The sequence below is a fragment of the Eurytemora carolleeae genome, unplaced genomic scaffold, assembly GCF_000591075.1.
Source record: "Eurytemora carolleeae unplaced genomic scaffold, Eaff_2.0 scaffold1376, whole genome shotgun sequence".
NCBI classification, from domain to species: domain Eukaryota; kingdom Metazoa; phylum Arthropoda; class Copepoda; order Calanoida; family Temoridae; genus Eurytemora; species Eurytemora carolleeae.
Genome location: NW_019397270.1, coordinates 131336 through 149659, shown reverse-complemented (window position 1 = coordinate 149659; position 18324 = coordinate 131336). Strand labels below are relative to the sequence as shown.

The 18324-nt window shown below is 31.0% G+C and overlaps 2 protein-coding genes across 2 annotated transcripts; both read right to left on the bottom strand.

Annotated features, from left to right (window-relative positions):
* Positions 1-6: 6 nt before the first annotated feature.
* On the bottom strand, positions 7-6244 carry LOC111713174 (uncharacterized). Its single transcript, XM_023487992.1, has 13 exons — positions 6222-6244; positions 5954-6022; positions 5349-5410; positions 4920-5004; positions 3764-3833; positions 3412-3484; positions 2791-2872; positions 2352-2411; positions 2025-2108; positions 1657-1756; positions 362-442; positions 155-191; positions 7-88 (listed from the first exon to the last, which is right to left on the bottom strand). The coding sequence occupies exons 6-13, from the start codon at positions 3453-3455 to the stop codon at positions 7-9; spliced, it is 570 nt and encodes a 189-aa protein (XP_023343760.1). The 5' UTR covers positions 3456-3484; positions 3764-3833; positions 4920-5004; positions 5349-5410; positions 5954-6022; positions 6222-6244.
* Positions 6245-6988: 744 nt separating this feature from the next.
* LOC111713173 (uncharacterized) lies at positions 6989-17630 on the bottom strand. Its single transcript, XM_023487991.1, has 16 exons — positions 17579-17630; positions 17157-17253; positions 16350-16456; positions 15992-16061; positions 15897-15936; positions 14864-14923; positions 13928-14007; positions 13290-13401; positions 12441-12645; positions 11975-12085; positions 10910-10997; positions 9250-9417; positions 9102-9214; positions 8221-8302; positions 7738-7816; positions 6989-7048 (listed from the first exon to the last, which is right to left on the bottom strand). Exons 1-16 carry the CDS (start codon positions 17628-17630, stop codon positions 6989-6991), a joined length of 1524 nt encoding a protein of 507 aa, XP_023343759.1.
* Positions 17631-18324: the final 694 nt, after the last annotated feature.

Below are 18324 nucleotides of genomic sequence, written 5' to 3'. Positions count from 1 at the left end.
ATATATTCATTTTATACTGTAAACATTCATGTCAAATATGCACATTTTATCTTGAGCTCCAACAGTGTCCACCAGAATGCTTTGATACCTAAAAAAATACTACTTATGGAAGAAAAAAATAATTAAACTTTGTGTTTTGTTCTTAACAATTAACCTGTCTTCGCATTTGAAGTTTTCAATCGTTGTTCGTCCTAAAAAAAAACGTTAAAATTAAACAAATAAACACTTTTCCTTCATTTTTTAAAGATTTTTTTCATAAATGAACCATCATTTTTCACACAAAGTTATTTTCAATTTCTAAACTGAATTAAGACATACTGTCCGTTCAAACTTTTGTAATTGTAATATTTATCTATGTTACCTGAATAGACAGATATTGTATCTTGAGTATCTCTAGAGACTGGAATTATAAACGTTGGTCCCTCCATGCTGACTTTCAGTCCTGCGCGTTCGCGTATATAATGAAATTCCAATTTTCAGAACATAAAAAATAAAATTATTCGAATAAAATCTCAAAATATGCCAATCTCAAAAGTTTTTTAAATTATTTTCTGTCTTCAGGTTGTAACTTGTGAAACTTTTAAAAATTGAAAATTGAATGTCAAGAACTAGGGCTGGGCACTCTCAAACTTTTTACAAGCCCTGTGCTAACGGTTAGTTAAAATCATTCAAAAACAACTTCTCTGTTAGCCGTTCGTTCTTGAGCTAAGAGCTTAACATTCTGTTTATTTCATTTAACATTTTATAAAAGTTTTGTTTGTTTACAACTCAATTTTATAAACAACGTAAACAAAATATATTTTTTGCCGTTAACAATAAAATTATTAAGACAATATTAAGAAACATAAAAACATGTAAAAAGCACCAGAACACATCATTTTTTGATTTTCAGTAAGTTTCATGCAATTTTAAGTTGAAAAATTAAAATCTCCGTTATTTTGAAACACATCTGTTTTTTCTTTTTATAAACCATAATTTGTTGGTCAAGGACGGTTTCTGCTGTTCGTTAACTATTTAAAAGATAACAGTTTCTGCTATTCGTTAACTATTTAAAGAATAACGGTTTCTGCTGTTTGTCGAGCCCTACAAAGAACTGGAGAGTTCACTTTTGGACACTATCCAAATTGTTTGGATATTTTGAAATATTTTACAAATTGGAAGTCCCAGATTATTGAATATTTATGTCAATATCTAATAAAATGTTTATTTTCTCTACTTCCGCAAGGTAATATTTAATATGAAACAGCTTGCAGACAAAAAAATAAACAGTTACAAGCGTTTTAACGGATATAATATATAAGCATTTAAATCAACTGTACGCGTAATTTTAACTGACCCTCCATGTAAATATGAAAATGACCGATTCACAACGGGGCCCTTTTAAAAACGTTGTTTGATCAAATATGAATTAGATATCAATGTTTATAATTACAATAGTGACTTGCGCATTTCTACTGCAAGAAAACATGTATTATCATTACACTTTTAAACTTTTAAAAACGACAATATCTTCCACATTATTGTTCAGAGGAAGGTTTCAAGGGAACCGTTACAAAACCGGGCATTGCCATTAGTGCATGAAGGGTCACTTGAAATTACGCTTACAGTCCCTTTAATGTTTTCATAAAAGTATTGTTGATAGTAAATTATATATTCCTAGAGACGGTATAGGGGAGAAGGAAGGAGAAGGTAGTTTATTCTTAATCTTTCTTAGCTTCAGATAGATCAGATTCAGGGGTACAGGAGCACAGTACATCTAGATAATTCATCATTCATCATCCATCATTCATCATTCATCATCCATCATTCATTATTCATCATTCATCATTCATCATTTATCATCCATCATCCATCATACATTATTCATCATTCATCATTCATCATTCATCATTCATCATTCATTATTCATCATTCATCATTCATCATTCATCATTCATCATTTATCATTCATCATATTGAATTGCTTAATCATTGGTTGACCACAGACAATTGATCATTCATCATTCTTAATTGTTTAAAATGACCTGCAGAAGCCTGTAAACTCTGTGAAGAATAAGAAGATGAATATTCCCAATATTAATATTAAGAAATCCACCATTCTCGGCATTCTACTCAATCACGAGATAATACAATAACAAAATAAAACAGACCACATGTTTTAAACCTTTGTAAAAAAAAACTCCCAATGCATGCTCTAGCAATTGTCAAAGATGTTGAGAAAGATTTTAACAATACAAGACAATCTAGCAAAAGATTTAAAGACAGATTTTCATGTAGTTAAAAAAATTGTAAAAAAACAATTTTGAAATGTTTAAAAACTAAAAATTGAAAAAATGTATTAAAAATGTTTCCTTTGACAGGTTTAAAACCAGTCTCATCTCAAGCATATTTCCTTCCTCAAGCCACATAATCTTAAATAAAGGTATTTTTTAGAAAACATGTTAAATGGTATTTTTTAGTTTTCTTCTAAATAATTTCAGTTTGAAATATGAAAGGTTTACACAATCAGGTTGCAAAGATATTAGGATTAAAAAAAATTTGCGCTCGTTGTCAAGACTAAATTTCTTTTACAAAAACATATGATAGATGCTTTGGGGCCATCATTTAAGTTTGAAATAACAAAAATTTGATTTTAAATTTAGAGTTGCACCCGATTTACAAGCTACCCATAAAACCTGGAATCTGAGTTACATAAGAAAGATAAAGTCGTTTCTTTATGAGATGAATTTCTTATTTCTTGTATATTCGTGAACGGTCCCTTTAAAGAAGTTATCTGTCTCCGAAACATACCTTAGGAAAGTGTGTATACTGAGTAAGATCTTCTACAAGGAAATTTCTGATAAAAACTCTCAGAATGAGTTTACTACTCGCCCTAAATAACATTTTTTAATCTTAAAAATGTCTGTTGTGCAAAAAAAGTATTAAAATTTACAATACATTAAGTCCGCCGAAAAAAATTGATTTTTAAAACTGAATATTTAGGTAATTTTTAGTAAGTAATTTTTAGCTTCTACATTAAATATCTACATCTTTTCAGCTTCTACATTAAATATCTTTATCTTTTCAGCTTCTACATTAAATATCTACATCTATTCAGCTTCTACATTAAATATCTATATCTTTTCAGCTTCTACATTAAATATCTACATCTTTTCAGCTTCTACATTAAATATTACATCTTTTCAGCTACATATAGCATTCGTCTTTATTTAATGTTACATTTGTTTGATTTTAGTAAGCAAAAAAACGGCTGAACCAATTAAATTGGACCCAAATTTTAAAGTAACTCAAAAGGGAAGATTTATAGCTGGCCGAAATTGAAAAATTTTGCACTGAAAAAATTGATTTTCGAATTTTTTGACAATCCATCAATTTAAACAAAAAATGTAAACTGTAACCCGGAAACTGTACCTGTAAACTGTATCTAGCTCTGTATCGGATACAGTAAGATTCATAAACTCTTGTTCTGTATCACAAAGAAGGGCTAAAAAAAATTGTTCAAAATTTTTATGACTTCCCTTTTTTAAATAAGTTACCTTTTTTTTTAAAAAAGGTAACTTATTCGATTCGATTTAAAGATTTAATTTTTTTGATAAATTTCTATTTCTTAGATTAATCTACACAATTGTAAATTTAAAAAAAAAGATTTAATTTATTATGTTTTTGAAATTTTTATTTTTGGGTTTTACATTTTTAAATTTAATGTTTTTGGATTTAAATTTTTTGAATTTTATGTTTTTTAATGATCTGTTTTAAACTATACCTGAGAATCTATGGACTCTAACAGCTGAGCTAAAAAATGTACACTGTGAATCCTCTGACCCTGGCGTAATCTGAAGAAGAGAAAATATTTAAATTTTTTATTTTGGTAAAAATTATCTTAATGAGAAACTCTGTTGATAGTACTAAACCATTGTTATTTATAGTTTTAAGTTCCAAGCGAATATCAAGGGGGGGAAGGGAGCAGTGCCCCCACTCCTCGATATTACTTAATTTTTGCGAACAAATTCACAAATTTTTATTCAAAAAGAAAATTTTACTTCTCTTATAAATTAGTATGATATATTCTTTGGAAAAAAAATGAGCAGTAGCCGGTAACGGTTTATCGAGTGGTTGAGGTCTAGTAAAGACTCCATGATGTAATTCAGAAATGAGAAATACGACTGTTTTTCTTTATCTGATTAAACATTGATTCAACGTCTTAATCATAATCTTTAGATGCATATTTTTCCCTTAGCCGCTGGGTTTAACTTTTTTACATGTTGTCCAGTCTTTACGCGGAGAATAGAACCGGCTGACATTTAAATTAGTTGCGGCATTTGTTCAGACTGGTGCACATGTTTGGTTAGACATCTATAAGTCCTATATTTAGCGTGAAGATGTCTAAAATTTATATTCTTACGATTTTACAAATGTGTTGTGCTTCTTTTTTTTTCTCCATCATTTCTCCAAATGAATTAATCATTTGTTCTTTTGTTAATTTGTGAAAAAAATGTTAGTGTAAAAAGGACGGAAACTGATTTGAATGACGAGATCGAGAGTGTCCAGGAGGAGGCTCCTCAGCCCAGTATCGCTGGCAGGGGCGGATACAGGATTTAAGTAAGGGGTTGCTTGATTAATTTAGGTGCAAAAAAATCATGACTTAGGAACAAAAAACGCGGCGAAGGCGAAAATTTATTTTTACTTAAAAGACTCAAAAAGAGTCAAAATTAATAACTAAAGACTAAAAAACTAGATTTTTAACTTATCACACTCACACATTATAGTTTATTAAGATAGAAGAGTTACTTTACAATGTACATAAAAAGAAGAAAGAAGAGTAAAATTGAGAAACATTTAAATAGAGAACATCATTCATGGAGCTGGGACTGCGACTGTGAAGGTATCTACCTGAAATGGTCCCGGGGGGGGGGGGCTACCTGGAATGGTTTCCAACTGGTCAACTTTTTCCACAAAGTTCTCGATGAGCGTAGAACTGGTTGGACACAGTTTTTTATATTATTTCTGAAAAAAAAATATTTAAAAACACAAATAAGATAATTATTTGATATTCAGTAATCTATATTATATCTGTTTTAAAATATTTGTCGTGATTGTGTTTACTTTTTCATTAATTCATATTTTTAGATTTGAGTTAAATTTTTTGAAAAAACGGCAAAGCGGATCTAATTAATTGAATTTTGCAACATTTTATGAGTTAATTTTTAATCATTAATTTTTCATCACATTTTTAAAAGAACTATGAAATTATTAATCAACTTAATATTTTTAACATCAAATCATTTTCATCAATATCAAAATAACAAAAATTAATCTAAAATAATTTTAGCAAGTAAAAAAAATATTACCTTTCGAGTATATTTTGTATTTCACTGATAAACAACCATATTGAGCTTCGATGCAGGGAAATCTGTGAACACCGGACACAATTCAGAAATTAAAGAAAATTCGGAAATTCAGAAATTTTTGACAATTTAGAAAATGAAGGAAATTTAGAAGAGGATCTGAGTTTTTGCCACAAACTCAAATCCCTCGATATCTTTGCAACTTGATCGTGTAATTAGAAAGTTTGAATTATGACAGGTCTGTCTAGGTTGTCAGAAGAAGAGATTGTGGCAAAAACTGAGTTCATTTGGAAAACAAAAATAATTTAAAAATTCAAAAACTTTGAAAATTATAAATAACTAGCTGAAGGGCCCGGCNTGGCCACCCATGAGTGTCCACAAAAAATTTCAGCCCAATCGATCCAGCCGTTTGGCCGGCTATACGCAACATATATATGAATGTCTTGTTTTATTATATAGATAAACTAGCTGAAGGGCAGGTGTTGCCCGTGAAAAAAATTTTTTTAAAAAATTTCCATTTTTTTTAGCCTATTACACCCCCGGCCACGAATGTCTTGTTTTATTATATAGATGAAGATTTGTATTCTTTTTATAGATGTCGGGGTTTCCTGAATTGAACTGAGATCAAGAACCAAAGAATGTTGAACGGATTTAAAATGAGAAGAGAAGTCTGGGCACTTTACAATTTTATTATTTATATCTTTTTTCTCCGAAATATAAAAATATTTAAAGAATTTTAAAGGGGCAGGAGCTGTAATTTTGAAGTAAACTCCCATTTGTAACAAAATTCCTTATTTTTAAAACAAATGAAAATTGAAATTACGCTTACAGTCCCTTTAAAATAAAAATTTTTTTCCATAAAAGATATAAATTTCCCTTAGGTGATACATATCTGTAGAGGATATTGAGAGCCTACAAACAGAAAAACTAAACAGATGTGAAAACTTAAAAAAGTATAAATAATGTGATGGGGGAGCACACGAATTTTTTTCTAAAATTTTGAAATTAAGAAAATTAATTTTGAAACATAATACATATGCTCTAAAACGCCACTCGGTCTAAACTGTATACATGCGTTTTGTACCTCTAGTGACAGTTGAAAATGTCCCATGCCACTCCTTGTACTAGCTGGGCCTGTAGTGTACTGTACACAAAAAACTTGTACCAGCCCGACCTACCGTGCCACTCCTTGTACTGGCCGGGCCTGTAGTGTACCGTACACAAAAAAACTTGTACCAGCTCGACCTACCGTGACACTCCTTGTACTGGCAGGGCCTGTAGTGTACCGTACACACAATTTACAAACTTGTACCAGCTCGACCTTTCGGGATCACTGAAATTGTATCTTACCGAATTGCACAGTGCACTGCACTGAATGAGTTGTCCCTTTTAACAGTTAGTGGTACAAGTCAGAAAAAAGTAAGTATTAAGTAACACATTAGAAAATCTAAAGATATAAGAAAGAATTCTCTATTATCAGATTCTTATCTCATTTAAAATCTTATTGCTAACTGGTCTAGGCAATGGGAATATTCTTAATTTCTAAAAACTGATTGTTCTAGTTTCTTAAAAAACTCCATTTGTTATTTTTTTAACCGATGTAAAAATTGCAAAATCACTCCTAAGCAATGCAGCCCTAATTGCTAATTGCTCAACATGCAGAGATGTAGGTCTAAGATTTGTATCATAGCAAGGATACAATCCTAGATACATTACAATAGATGTTTATGCAGACTTTAAAGCTGAAAATTGCACAACCCCATGTACATCATGAACTCGTCATACAAAAAGGTCAATGAATACGTTTTATTTTTGGGGTTTGAAAACAATTTTTAATTCAAGGGGAATTGAATAGAAGGAGGGGGCGATAGGGTTTCCGTACACTTTGCTGTGCCGTTTTTGGACTGCTGAAGAATTAGTTGTTGCGTAACAACAATAATAAAGATTGTAAACAATAACACAAATGATAAACAGACATCTGTATATATATATTTAAACATCTAAAATGTACAAAGTTGAAAATACTACATAAATATATATATTGTATATAAGAAAGTTGTACACAATATAAAATAGATACGTTATGCAGAATACACACATTTTGTAAAGTACATAAAGTAAAAACGCCTATATATACACCAATCAAGATCCAACTACTGTAAAGTCTGTACACTGTACAATGCGAAAAATAAACTTACACATAAACATATACCAAGATCCAAACTGTAATTGTATAGTATGTATTAAACAAGTATTTGTACACTGAACAGTATGACCCTATAACTCAAGAAATATATATAGTTCCTTGGTATATAATATGTACAGTGTACTGCCCTGGGCAGTATGTATTGTACATGTATACAAAGATCTTAACTATATATATGTATTTTACGTTTACCTGTACAGCTGGACCGTACTGAAGAATACCAACATCCAGACTATAATCCATAACTGCCAGATTTAGGTAACTTCTAAAAATATTATTATTATTGGGTCTGTAATCGTAATTTCAAGTGACCCTACATCGATGTCTTGTCAGATTTACAATGGTACCCTTGACAGCTTTGTCTCTTCAAGTATAAATTAGGTACGTATCAAGTTTTTGTTTGATTTTGAAAAACTGATTTTGAAAAACTGATTTTGAAAAACTACCAATGATCTACATTATTAATCTGATAAAGGTTTCAAAGGTACCGTTGTGAATCGGACATGGCGCTATTAAAATTACGACAATTGTCTCTTTAAGTCTACAAACTGATATTTAGGGAATATTTTGAACTTAAAGAATAAAGCATTACAGCACTGTCGAGAGCAAAAGTTTTGTTTGCTGTGTCCAAATTGTCCAAAATGTCCAAATCGTCCAAAATTTCCTCACCTTGTCACGTTTTCTGTTTCCTTTCCGAAGACAAGAGACAAATCCTTCACTGAAAGCTTTAACAAGGCACGCATTGGATTTCCTAAAAATGTAGAAATTATAAAAGGAATTGAGTCTTTGCCACAAACTCCAATTTTCTCATCCCTATATCTTTGCAACTCAATGGTGTAGACCTTTGATATTTTTTAAAGTATAACTTAGAATATATGATTTAACATAGTTTAAAATATTTCAGGTCTACGACATTGGGCTGCAAAGATATTGGGATTAAAATATCAGAGTTTTGTACAAACACTTAATTCCATTCTCCAAAATTAGGATAAACTCTAACACAAGTTTTCCATGAAAGGAAAGAACATGTTTTTCCATTGAAGCCTTATTAAAGAATTCTTTTTATCCACATATCATTTCTTTAAATATTTTCATCCCAAACCAAATGAAGTATTAAATTTCTACGAAAACAAAAAAGGAAATTTCAAAAATCACATCATCAGGAAGATAGTTTAATAAGACAGAAAAAAAATATAGCTTCCAACTTCCTAAGGAAATAAAAAAAACTAGTATTACTTTCAGAATATTTAAGTGCACTATTAAATCTAATTTAAAAATCATCACATCTTTGTAACATCATTAAATCAGTCATCTGATTTAAAAATGTGCGGAAAATTCAAATCAATATCCAAAAACTTTGTAATTCCAAAAACTTTGTAATTCTACATGTAATTTTCTAAATTCCCATTGAAATATAGCCAATCAGGGGGCGGAACTAATCTATATTTATCATATAATTAAATATAAAGAATTTCTTTCACCCGGAGGTATATCATCCTTTCACCTGGAGATATATTATCCTTTCACCTGGAGATATATTATCCTTTCACCTGGAGATATATTATCCTCTAGACCAGGGAGATCCACAGCAGCACAATATCCGGAGATATCAACACCCGGGTCAACTAATCCAGATCCGGGAGGGGCAACTTTCCGGCTCCTAAAAAAATATAGAAATAATATTTTGAAGTTGCAAACCTTCGCTTTTGAACATCTTTGTTGTCGTGATTTTTGAAACTTTGTTTGTGCTGTTGTTGTTTTTCATGTTGCTGCTGTTCTTGTTGTTGGGTAGAAAGTTGTGTTTCCAAGTATAGAAGTTCTAATTTACCAATATTAGGCACAGTCCATCTTTTGTCAATCTTCCAACTGAAATAAAACATAAAATAAAACAAAAATAACATTTTTTTGAAACGTTCTATTTTTGACAAGGTTGTATAAAACCACTTTTGGAATTCCTCAACTTTTCTAATCTTTATTTAAGTTATTTCAGAGGTGTACGCAATACGCATCTTTGTACTGCAGTGTACTGTCTCTGGGCGGTAATGTAAACACAAGACGGATGTCACAGCCTGACATGGGATCCATCTTTCACTTAAAAAATCAATGAAATAGGAAACTATTACGTTAATTATCAAAATTATTATGATTAAATGCTTTTATCCACCTTGGATAATAAACGAACACTGATGCATCTATTCTTGTTTACAAATTCCCCCCGGAGAAAACTGGTTTCAATATGTACGATGAGGATACGCAACTGCAATTAACGTTCCTTGCATTATAACCTTGCATTTTGGAGGTTTTAAATATTTTCTTCTGAAACACTTCATCTTATATTTTTTATGTTATTTTTATAAATCAAAAATTACTTACTTTTTAAAAAAATTAAACTATTTTATCTAACATAGTTTGATATATCTAAGGTCTACGACATTGTGTTTTGAAGATATAGGGGAAAGAGTGATTCTAGTTCAAAAACTTGGTATTAAAAGGACTGTAAGTGTAATTTAAATTGACCCTCCATGCAACGATGGCAATGCCCGATTCACAAGGGAACCCTTAAAAGCTTTGTCTAATCAGGTATGAATTAGATATCCATGTTTTTTTTCCTTTAAACTGTTTTTGATCATTTAAGGTTTCTCTGCAAAAAGTGACTTGCGCATTTCTTGATAATAAGAAGAAATAGAAAAAATTATCCGAATTAAACACTTTGAGTCAGGAAAACGACAGTATACAGGGTTCCGTTGTAAATCGGGCATTGCCATCTTTGCATGAAGGGTCACTTGAAATTACGCTCTCAGTCCCTTTAAAGGGACAGTAAAGGAAAAATGAAAGGGGGTATAGGATGAAAGCTGAGGTTCTCAGCTTTTGAACGATACCATTGAAGACATCTATCTGATGTTCCTGTCTCGAGAAATTGACATAAAACTGTGTCGAAATTATACCAAAACGGGCATATGCCAGATTTGGTATAAAAGTTGTAGTATTAAATACATCATATTAAAAAAATACGCCACCAATATAAAAACGTCTACACCCATGAAAAAGCTGAGAACCTCAGCTTTGCTTCTGTTATAATTTTATTTTTTTATTTTTCATTTCTAATAGATATAATTGATTAAAAAATTTTATCGTCGCTTCTGTGGATTTTTCACAACAAAGACGACCTAAAATCAATCAATAAATCATGCGTCAGAGATATTTAGATTTTAGAATGTTACATCTCTTGCATTATAGTCTCATCTTTACGCTTACGGAAAATTTAATCAATATTTTTCACGATAATATGTTACCGAGATTACCAAACCAAACATATCCATACATAATATTAAAAAGGGAACACTCTCTTTAAACTGACCGTATAGGAGTATCCAGGTTAGGCAGGACAGCTCGCTGGGGCAGAGGCAGGTCTCGCAGAAAATCAATAATTTCACCAACCCTCTTATCTACGATATTTAAAAGAAAAATAGACAAAAAAATATGAATAATAATTACAATTATAACATCAACAATAATGTAAAAAAACGAAAGGAAAAATTGGACAAGAAAAAATAACGATAATAACAATAATACCAATGATACCAATAATAACAAACATAAAAATTATATCAATCAAATAGATTATCAAGTACAATTGGTGGCAATAGAGAAATGGACTAATTATACACGACGTTGCAGGTGTCAAATATAACAAGGAAAACGAAATTTTCTCACATTATTTGAAATAGTTCTTACAGCAAAATAATTCTCACAGTAAGATAGTTCCTACAGTAAAATAGTTCTTACAGTAAAATAGTTCTTACAGGAAAATAGTTCTTACAGTAAAATAGTTCTTACAGTAAAATAGTTCTTACAGGAAAATAGTTCTTACAGTAAAATATTTCTCACAGTAAAATCGTTTTTACAGTAAAATAGTTCTTACAGTAAAATAGTTCTCACAGTAAAATAGTTCTTACAGTAAAATAGTTCTGACAGTAAAATAGTTCTTATAGTAAAATAATTCTCACAGTAAAATACTTCTTACAGTAAAATAGTTCTTACAGTAAAATAGTTCTTTTCAGGAAAATAGTTCTTACAGGAAAATAGTTCTTACAGTAAAATATTTCTTACAGGAAAATAGTTCTGACAGTAAAATAGTTCTTACAGTAAAATATTTCTCACAGTAAAATCGTTTTTACAGTAAAATAGTTCTTACAGTAAAATAGTTCTCACAGTAAAATCGTTCTTACAGTAAAATAGTTCTTACAGTAAAATAATTCTCACAGTAAAATCGTTTTTACAGCATAATAGTTCTTAGAGTAAAAAAAAGTTTGTTTTTCAAAAGTTTGTAGAAAAATTGTTCATTTATTAAAAATCTTTGTACTTTCTCAAAAGTTCGTTTGTTAATAAAATCAATACCCATCTTTAGACATCCACTGTTTACCTGACAGGTTAAGCTTAACACACTTGATGAAGATGTCAAGAACCCAGGGCTGCTGGGGGGATACTGAGCTTAGGGTCAGCTCAGCTTTTGTATTTGGCACCAGGTGATATTCTAAACAAATTTTTTTTGTATTTTCACTTTTCAGTAATAATTCAAATATTTCGAAATGGTTTCCATGCCTCAGTACTTTTTTTTGTTGAAATAAGGTTTAAAAATTGCTCAACAAAAATTATTTTAATAGTTTTCCTTTTTTAATATCTTTATTTTTTTCAATTTTTTTTATTGTAAAGTTTTTTTCTTTTAATGCTGTGAAATACACAAAAGTTTAAAAACTATATTATTGCGGACAATTGTGTATACAATCCATGCCATGTTTTGAAGGGTACTGCTGTGAATTGTACAGTAGAGTCACTTGACACTACGTCTAGCTCCAGTCCCTTCAATAATAGAATCTCTAACTAATGACCTGAGGAAGGGTCCTGAGTAAGAACTGGAAAGGATTTAGCTCCAGGAGCTAGTATAACAGCCATCCCTGTCACTAAACACTCTATCCTGGAGATAATTCTCACATGCTCCTCACATCTTGTGAAGCCATTCTCACATCCTGATAGATTAGTCGAACAGCCAGTGTGATCATTCTCACACTGTTTCTCTGATCTGACGCAGCTTAACTAAAAGATATTTAGTTCAGTTTTTATCCAAAAAATCTATTGTTTTAGAGTTTAAACTGTTAAAAGTATATTTTTTGAGTTTTTTTTACTTTTTGTATTAAAACAAGTGATATTTTTTTTTCATAAATTCACACTAAAATTTTGTTAAGCTTGAGTATGAAACCTTTTCTATTAATTATTTCTGATTCTATCATGTTCATTTTAGGCATTTCTAAAAATGTTATTACACAGATTTTCCGATATTCTATCAGTGTCTGAACGCAAATCATAAATTCTGATATTCTAATTTCTTTATTATTACAACCTGAAGTCATATCCCTTTAATATATTAAACAAATGTGATATTTGCTAGATTAAAAAGTAATTTCAAGTGAGCCCGATTCACAACAGCATCCTTTAAACATTTATCTTATTAATAATGAAGAAGATATCTTCGTTTTTAAAGTGTTTAATTCTCACAATGTCTATCATTCTCTCGTAGCGAGAAATCCAAAAGTCATTTTACAGAAAAATCATGGATATCTCATTATTTCGTGACTAAATACAGCATTCAAAGGAATCGTTGTGAATCGAACTCTTATTAAACTGTTGGGTCACTTGAATTTACATCTACAGTCTTAACAATGTTACAATGTTATACTTACTTGAAGATGCCCACAATGAATGACTAGTTTATTAGCGTCTGTAGAGATGGTTCCCATTTGCCCGATCTCAATGCAGGGATTATGTAGGTCAACTTTCAGGTCACAGGTCATTCTGAACATGGTAAACAGGTCATTCTGAACATGGTAAACAGGTCATTCTGAACATGGTAAACAGGTCATTCTGAACATGGTAAACAGGTCATTCTTAAGAGATAAACAGGTCATTCTTAACATGGTAAAACGGTCATTCTTAAAAGGTAAACAGGTCATTCTGAACATGGTAAACAGGTCATTCTTAACAGTAAAACAGGTCATTCCTAACAGGGAAACAGGTTATTCTTAACAGAGAAACAGGCCATTCTTAACAGGGAAATGGTTGTCAGAAAGTATATTATCAATCGGTACTAAAAAGTGTCAAAATATCCAGTTTGAAATCCGATTTACGTCAGAGTCTACAAAATTAATTTTTGGCTTAAAAAAACACATTTAAATTCAATATAAACCAATGAATAATAATCTATAATTTTTGAAAACATTTTTTCAGCTCTAAAATAGTTGTAATTTGTATTTCTTGCCCGTTTACATGAACAATTTATGCTGAGTGTTAATAATTTTCCTAAAATGTTCATATAGTTTACCTTGAATTAAGACAGTTCTGGACAAAGCGAGAAAACTGTCTAGCATACAGATACGACTGGTATATCACACCCCATGTAACCTTGGATAAAATACAGTATTTAAGGAACTGTTAACGTTATTTCATGTGAATCTGCATTTAAAGGGACTGTATGCGTGATTTCAAGTGACGCTCCATGCAAAGATGACAATGCCCGATTTTTACAACGGTACCCTAAAACGCCTTTTCTGAGTCCGAATTTTATGAATTTGAGCCGCGTCTCAAATCCGCCAAAAACCGGTTTTAATTGAGCGCTGGCTTAAATATTGAATACAATTTTAAGTGGAAACAACCATATTTGAGTCGAGTCGCAAATTTAAGCCGCGGCTCAGATTCTTTAAATTCGACCTCTGATCAAGTATAAATTTGATATCCTTGTTTCTTTTAACTGTTCTTTTCCATTTGCATGCGGGTTATCTTTAAAAGTGACATGCATATTTCTTGCTTATATATAAAAATTAATGGAGGAGTAAACACTTTTTTATCAGATTAAATGATACCGTTGTACGAATCAGGCATTGTCATCTTTATATGGAGGGTCACTTGAAATTACGCTTACAATCCCTTTAATATTATATTAACTGCACAACGTGACAACGATGCCTTTAAACCTCTAAGTGAGTATATAGCATGAGGCCGGGAGAAATCGCTACTCTAATTTTTACATAGTAAAATAAGGATATCTCATAATTTTTGGTTTAAAGCTGGTACCCTTGTGAATCGGACACGTCAATCTATAAATATGGAGGGTCACTTGAAACTGTCACGCCAACTCTCCTGTTTATAGAAATATAAAAAATAATCTATTTTGGTTAAATTTTGATAGATGAAGTTTACCTCTAAAGAATCAGTATTGGGAAGGAAAAAGAAATCTAGAAGTTCTGAGCCAACAATTTACCTCTAAAGAATCAGTATTGGGAAGGAAAAAGAAATCTAGAAGTTCTGAGCCAACAATTTCCTAAAAATTATATTATTTTATACAGTGGGACCTATAAAACAGTGGAGTAGCACGACGACATTTAAAAAATTAAAAAATAACTAATTAAGTGAATTAAATGGGTCTGTGAACACTGCACAATTGCTGTTCATTGAACTACAGGGTGTCCCACGAAACATGACAGTTGGTGAATAGTTTTGAATGTCTTCTGCCATATTCTGTATTAGATATTAAAGACTTTTTGTAGTTCATTTATTAAAAAATCTTTTACTCAAATATATTTTACGTTGAAATTAATTTACTTTGAGATGACTACCATACAATATTTTTTATTATTCTCTTTCGTATAAAACAACTTAACAAATTATGGAAGAAGACATTTAAACCATTCATACAGGGTGTCATGTTTCTTGGGACACCCTGTATTTTAACACATATTTTGAGTCTGTCAGTCGTCTTCCTATTCCACAGTTTCATGGATATAAAGTATGTACATTGTACAAGTCTGTAGGATTATTTAGTAAAATATTGGACCGTTCCAAAATATTTTTTCCAACCAAATTATAACGGTGCTGAATCCATACATTGCAACCCTATAACCAGAGATGCAATGTTACATTGCATTTCTGCTTTTCTTCATTACATGGATCGCAATAGGGATGCAATGCAATAGGAAGGAATATTACATCGCTTTGGCTTTACTCGACCTTGTTGCACTTTAGTTTCAGTAGAAGTAAATATTTCTATTTACTGTTTAGGAAATTTCTAATTGGAAATAAGATAGATAGAAAGATAGATGATACTGCCATGCAATTTCTATTGGTTCAGAATATACACCAAGTACATGGCTGAACCCTGATTGGATGAGGTGCTAATGGAATCGTTGGGTCCCACCCAAATCATCTCTATTGCCTCCCTATAGCTGTATTACAGAGATAACAAATTGTTTATTTTTTTGAAAATTTTTCGAATTTGACAAAATAATTTTTCTAACCTGGTAAAATACATGGAGGGGAAGCAAGCGCATCTCTAGCCTATACAAAAAATATTGTAAAAAAAGCAAAAAAAAACATGGTTTAAGTTTTCTACCTGTAATCTGTATTTGTCACCAAGGGATTCTTCTCAAATACAAAGGAGAATACATTAGGCCAACCAGGATCTATTAAAAAAATATATTTTTTATAAACAGAAATTAAGTTCTTGTCTTTACCTGTATTGTAGAGAAGGTTACTGGTAGCTAGTATTCTATCTCCATATTCTGTTGATATATGCTTAGTTCTCATATATCCCTGTATTGTAGAGAAGGTTACTGGTAGCTAGTATTCTATCTTTATATTCTGTTGATATATGCTTAGTTCTTGTATATACCTGTATTGTAGAGAAGGATGCTGGTAGCTAGTATTCTATCTCCATACTCTGTTGATATATGCTTAGTTCTTGTATATACCTGTATTGTAGAGAAGGTTACTGGTAGCCAGTATTCTATCTCCATATTCTGTTGATATATGCATATCTTCTGTTCTTGTAGCAACTGTATACGCCAGTGCGGAGGGCCTTAATATTTATCAATAATTATATAACAACATTTTGATTAAGATAAAAGACGATTTTAAAAGTTAAAACTTTATAGAAATTCATACAAATACAGTTTGAAAAGTTTTAAGTACTTAACAGGAAAGTAAACATTTCTCTTTATGAGGATGTATAGCACTGCATGGATTCGTTATTCTCAGCAAAACTTACAAGGAGAAAAGTTTCAATCCTTACTTATAAAATGTTTGTGTTTTAGAAGTGGTTGTTATTTAGCGAACCATTTTGAATGACGCTTAATTTTAAAACTCACATAAACGATTATTAATATACCTATCGTGAAAATATATTAAAATGAAAACTAAGTGCTCAGCCAGGTTTCTGAGCAAAGGAATTGAGTCTTTGCCACAAACTCTGATTTTCTAATCCCTATATCTTTACAACCCAATGTTGTAGCTGTTTCAAACTATTTATACTGTTAGATACAATAATCTAAGTTTGAAATATCAAAGGATTACAGCATCAGGTTGCAAAGATATAGGGATTAGAAAATTTGAGTTGTGACAATGACTCAATTCCTTTTGCCCTTCTCTTTTGATTATTTTACACGTATAAATTTATTCTATTATTGTTTAATTAATTAAGAGTATTAATGGGTTTAGAGTAACGTCCATAATAGAGGATCACTTAAAGTAACATCTAAAATTGTATTTATAATTCCCACCTTGTCTCTACACAGACAGAGAATCCTGTTACAGTCCAAACAAAAACTGGTTTTAACCGGATGATGCATCGTCCTACACTGAAGTTGAAGACATGCTCTGAAATTATATTACAGTTTTAGTTCTATTTTCTTGAATAGTTTACAATACTGTCAGCAGTATTTCAAGTAAACCTTTCTTCAAAGGGTCCATGTTCCATTCACAATTCAAAACTTTATCTGTGTAACAATAACAAAGATATTGTTATATTTCTTAAAAGTATTAAATTCTGGGAATATCTGCAATTTCATAAAGAGAGAATTCCCATTAGACAATAATCAATTTGGATAGAAAACAAAGATATCTCCATTATTTATATTGTATTGTTTGAAATTCTTTGAATAAAGGGTTACATTAAATAGGAATTTTTTTTATAATCTTTAACCTATATAAGTTTTTGGTTTTATGGTGTCATCATTCTCAAAACAGCAACCCATAGCCTAGAAAGATAAAAAGAGATAAAAAGTATAATTACAATTTTTGTATTTGTTTCCAAAAAATAGATTCTAACTGTCCTAGCGCTTAAAATTATAAATAATCTCTCCAATTGACGGAAATCACAATGTATGGGTAATTCTGAAATCAAATTTAAGTACTTTAAATAGAAATTACGTGATTATACGTTGAAGTTCATGCTAGAGATGGTAGTTGATCTGAGAATGCAGTATAGTAGAGAATTGTCTGGCTAGAGATGGTAGTTGATCTGAGAATGCAGTATAGTAGAGAATTTTTAAGAAATCATTTGAAAAGTTTGAACGGTGTCTAATTGCTAAGTCAGAGAGCATAATTGATCTTTAAAATCCTTTTTGGCACTCTCCCCCAGGCAGGTTGTGTTGTAGCATGGCTGGCTTGCAAGTTCTGGTCCGGCACGGCTGCCCGGACAGTTTGTCTCTCAAAGAGGATTTTAAAGATCTATTTTGTTTTCTGACTTTTACACCTTAAAAACATTTTATAGGTATCAATTGGTTTCTCTACAATACTGCATTCTCAGCTCAACTACAGTGTCTAGTCAGACCTCCCTTTAAGATCTAAATTTTTGAAACTGTTACATGAATCAATTTAATTCTTATACTGATTCAAGTGCTAAAATACTGATGTTTGTGTGGCAGTGACAGGAAGTTTTTTTGCAAG